Source organism: Dendronephthya gigantea, unplaced genomic scaffold (genome assembly GCF_004324835.1).
Source record: "Dendronephthya gigantea isolate DGI-Jeju-01 unplaced genomic scaffold, DenGig_1.0 000027F, whole genome shotgun sequence".
Classification (NCBI taxonomy): domain Eukaryota; kingdom Metazoa; phylum Cnidaria; class Anthozoa; order Malacalcyonacea; family Nephtheidae; genus Dendronephthya; species Dendronephthya gigantea.
This window is the reverse complement of record NW_021163037.1, coordinates 396,781-400,104: the sequence shown is the minus strand read 5'-3', so window position 1 is coordinate 400,104 and position 3,324 is coordinate 396,781. Positions and strand designations below refer to the sequence as shown.

At 39.0% G+C, this 3,324-nt stretch overlaps 1 protein-coding gene across 1 annotated transcript; it reads left to right on the top strand.

Moving 5' to 3' along the window:
• The first annotated feature begins 274 nt into the window (after nucleotides 1-274).
• LOC114523283 lies at nucleotides 275-1,554 on the top strand. Its single transcript, XM_028544160.1, has 2 exons — nucleotides 275-872; nucleotides 1,468-1,554. The coding sequence occupies exons 1-2, from the start codon at nucleotides 300-302 to the stop codon at nucleotides 1,552-1,554; spliced, it is 660 nt and encodes a 219-aa protein (XP_028399961.1). The 5' UTR covers nucleotides 275-299.
• Nucleotides 1,555-3,324: the final 1,770 nt, after the last annotated feature.

Below are 3,324 nucleotides of genomic sequence, written 5' to 3'. Positions count from 1 at the left end.
ACCAGGTTACATGTGCAACCTCTGAGACAACACGAGAATGTCAAAAAGTAGGAAGTGTCAGTCAGATTCTGACTGCATCGAAAACGAATATTGTCATGAGTTTCATCGACTTTGTATCAAACCCGTCGAAGTGGTTACACCGGTGAAGACCTCAGTAAAAAGATCGAGATTCAGATTGCAGAATGGCAGAATATTGCCACGTATTCTGGAGAATATGTCTCCCAGTGCGACGAGTAAATTACAGGCAGCCACCGACTAACGGCCCATCCTGGTATTGTTACACGTCAAAAGATTGTAAAATGAACGAACAATGCCATAGACGTTTCCACACGTGTTACACAAGGCCAGGAATGGCGACCGTCCGAAGAGAAGCAGGGAATTCCCGAAGATGCGAAACGACAAGCGAGTGCGGAGCGAATTTTTATTGCCATGTTCACTTTCGTATTTGTCTTGAAAACACACCAACTGCAAATAAATCACCGTCGAAAACCAGGAAACAAAAACGATGTAGTTCGGAAACTCTTTGCCCAAAAGGCATGCTTTGCCATCATTTCTGGAGTATATGCTATATTCCCGCCCGGGTAATGACGTTGCCTAAGAAAAATAAAACGCAGCAATGTCAAATTGATAGTGATTGTGGACCAAACGAGTTTTGTCATGTCATGGTAACACCAGCAGGTCACGTGGTAGCAAGGCAAAGACGAAGTACGCAAAGGATATGTCTTCCTCGAAGATTTCAAAAGATAAAGAGGAATAACAAAGGCAGGGCGTGTAAGACTGCTGCTGATTGCGGTCCGAACAGATGCTGTTTGAAGAAATTAGGTGTCTGCATGGCATACAAACTGCCTGGGGAAATGTGTCTCATTGAAAAGGTGAGAAACTTTTCAATAGTCCAACTAAACACAGAAGAAAATATATTGTTGTATCTTTAATATTTGTCAAAATGATACAAATATGACTTGAGCATGCGAATAAAATAATTTGTTGATGAACTCATAACTAAAATCCAGGGGCCGCGGAAGTTCGTTAAGTTGGGGTGGGGGCTTATATTCATATATTCGTGTTAGCAGTTAGCATAAAAACAATCAATTTCAAAAGAGACTAATAATACTTAAACGTAAATATATATATATATATATATATATATATATTAATATATATATATATATATATATCCTCCCCTCTACTTAACGATTTTGCGCGGCCCCTGGTAAAATCCCGCATACACCAACACCGTAGTGGCGGATCCGCAGGGTTAGGCAACATAAATTGAAAGACTTATTAATAACAACGCAATTGGTCATGGATTTCTAAAGAATACTTTTAAATAAAAAATCTACCAATGCGATAACGATTTTGAGCTGTAGTAATTTATTTTGCCTAAAAGTTAATCCGCCAATGACCGATGGAAGAGATAGTTGGTTACATGTTGTTTTCTTTTTTGCACTCACAACGTTTTTATTCTAGGCTGATTTCGCGTGCCCTTGTGCTAGTGGATCTGTGTGCAAACGAAGGGGAAATGGGCATCTCCTAGAAGGATTATCAACAAAATGAAACTGCCTCAAACAGCTGCTAATCATATCTTGATGGGAAAAATAAAAGGAAACATCAAGTTGGAAAATGCACTCCGTCGTCTTTGTAAAATGTTTAGTTGCCTGCCACTGTAATTAACACATAAAGAACGCAGGTTAATGACACGCATGCGCGACGTTTTGAAAAAATCCAAACCAACTCGCTGCATGCAATGAATTGTCACAATGAACGATTTGCACATTTTTCAGCTTTACTTACGCACAAAAGGTCATTCATAAATGCCAAGTTTGCAATATATGTCACCGATAGTTAGTGACCACCGACAATAGTCATCTGACGTTGATCATGCGACATACGATAACTATCCTCAAAGACCTTTGTACTATAGCAAAATTTTCACTGCAACATGAATTTGTACTTATCCAACCAATTAAAATATAACCACTTTGCAACAGATCCCTGATGTGTATTTTTCGTACGAGAGAAATAATTATGTGGAATGTTCATTTTCAAAAAGCTCTTCAGCTGAAATTACAGTGAAGTAAAACGCTACGATTTTAGACACTGACTGTTCAATGACATTGTGACTCTGTGGTATAGATAGAGAAACAAGGATATGTATGTAAGCCGGCCACGAATCAAAATGGGCATTAATTGCAACGTTTTCTGGTAGGGACACGCCTTTTAAACGTTGATTCTAATAACGAGCAAGTAATATCATTTTTGCAATACTAAATTTAAATCCAAGATACGCAAAGGAACCTATGAATTTCTCCTGATATATGCACCATGTATTAGGTTATTATAGTTTCCAATCGACGCGTGCAGCAACGGATATAATCGGTTTGGAATAAGATAAGCCTCTCAAAAGTGTCAACCTCTTTTGCTTTTGTATAATTCATATAATTCGTTGAAGAGCCTTATAACGTTGCATATCGGATGTGTTTTTGAAAAAAAATTCATTTCATTTCATTTAATCCTCGTCGCACTTCCTGCCGTGGACAAGGCCGGCACCAGACCTCACCATCGTGGTCTGTCCGCAGCACATCTCTCCGGAAAGTTCCAGGTCCACCCCTGTTGATTCACCACGGTCCGCCCCCAAGTTTCTTAGGATGCCTCTTTTCCTTTGGCCATTAGGGGCCCAGCGAAGAGCCTTCCTGACAGGGACGTTGAAGACATGCAGAGAACATGTCCCCCAAACCAACTCCATAGTCTTTGTCTAACATATCTAAGACTTACTAGTAATCAAGCTGCAAATATCATGAATTACATGAATTACAAGACAACGGCAAAGGAAGATGACATCAATGTTTTTCGATTGTATCTTATATCTTATATTGAATAATAATTTTACGTTACACATTTCGGTGCTGTAAGTCGCCTGTTGGCGTTTATGACCACTATTCTCGAATCGTTCCATCTGCCTAACATTTTGGATATGCACTGCAACAATTTCTTCAGTGAGTGTGAAAAGAGCTGTTCTTAATATTTCGTAAGGTAAGTTAGGTAACCGCTCCGTAACTCGTGAGGTAAGGGTAAACGGATAGTCTAAGGATAAAAACTTCAATTCAAACTTCAATTACTAAAGTTTAAGTCAGTTTAAATGAACGATACTGTCGAGTTTGTTTGAGCGTGAAGTATTCAATATTCATTGACCGAACTATTTCGATTGAACATCTCGGATAGGCAGCCTGGTGCCGATTTTTGTACTTATAACACTACGATTTGCATTGTCTGGTGAATCTTAGGAATGACGAGATGAAGATCACAAACAAACAATCAGTTTCAAAA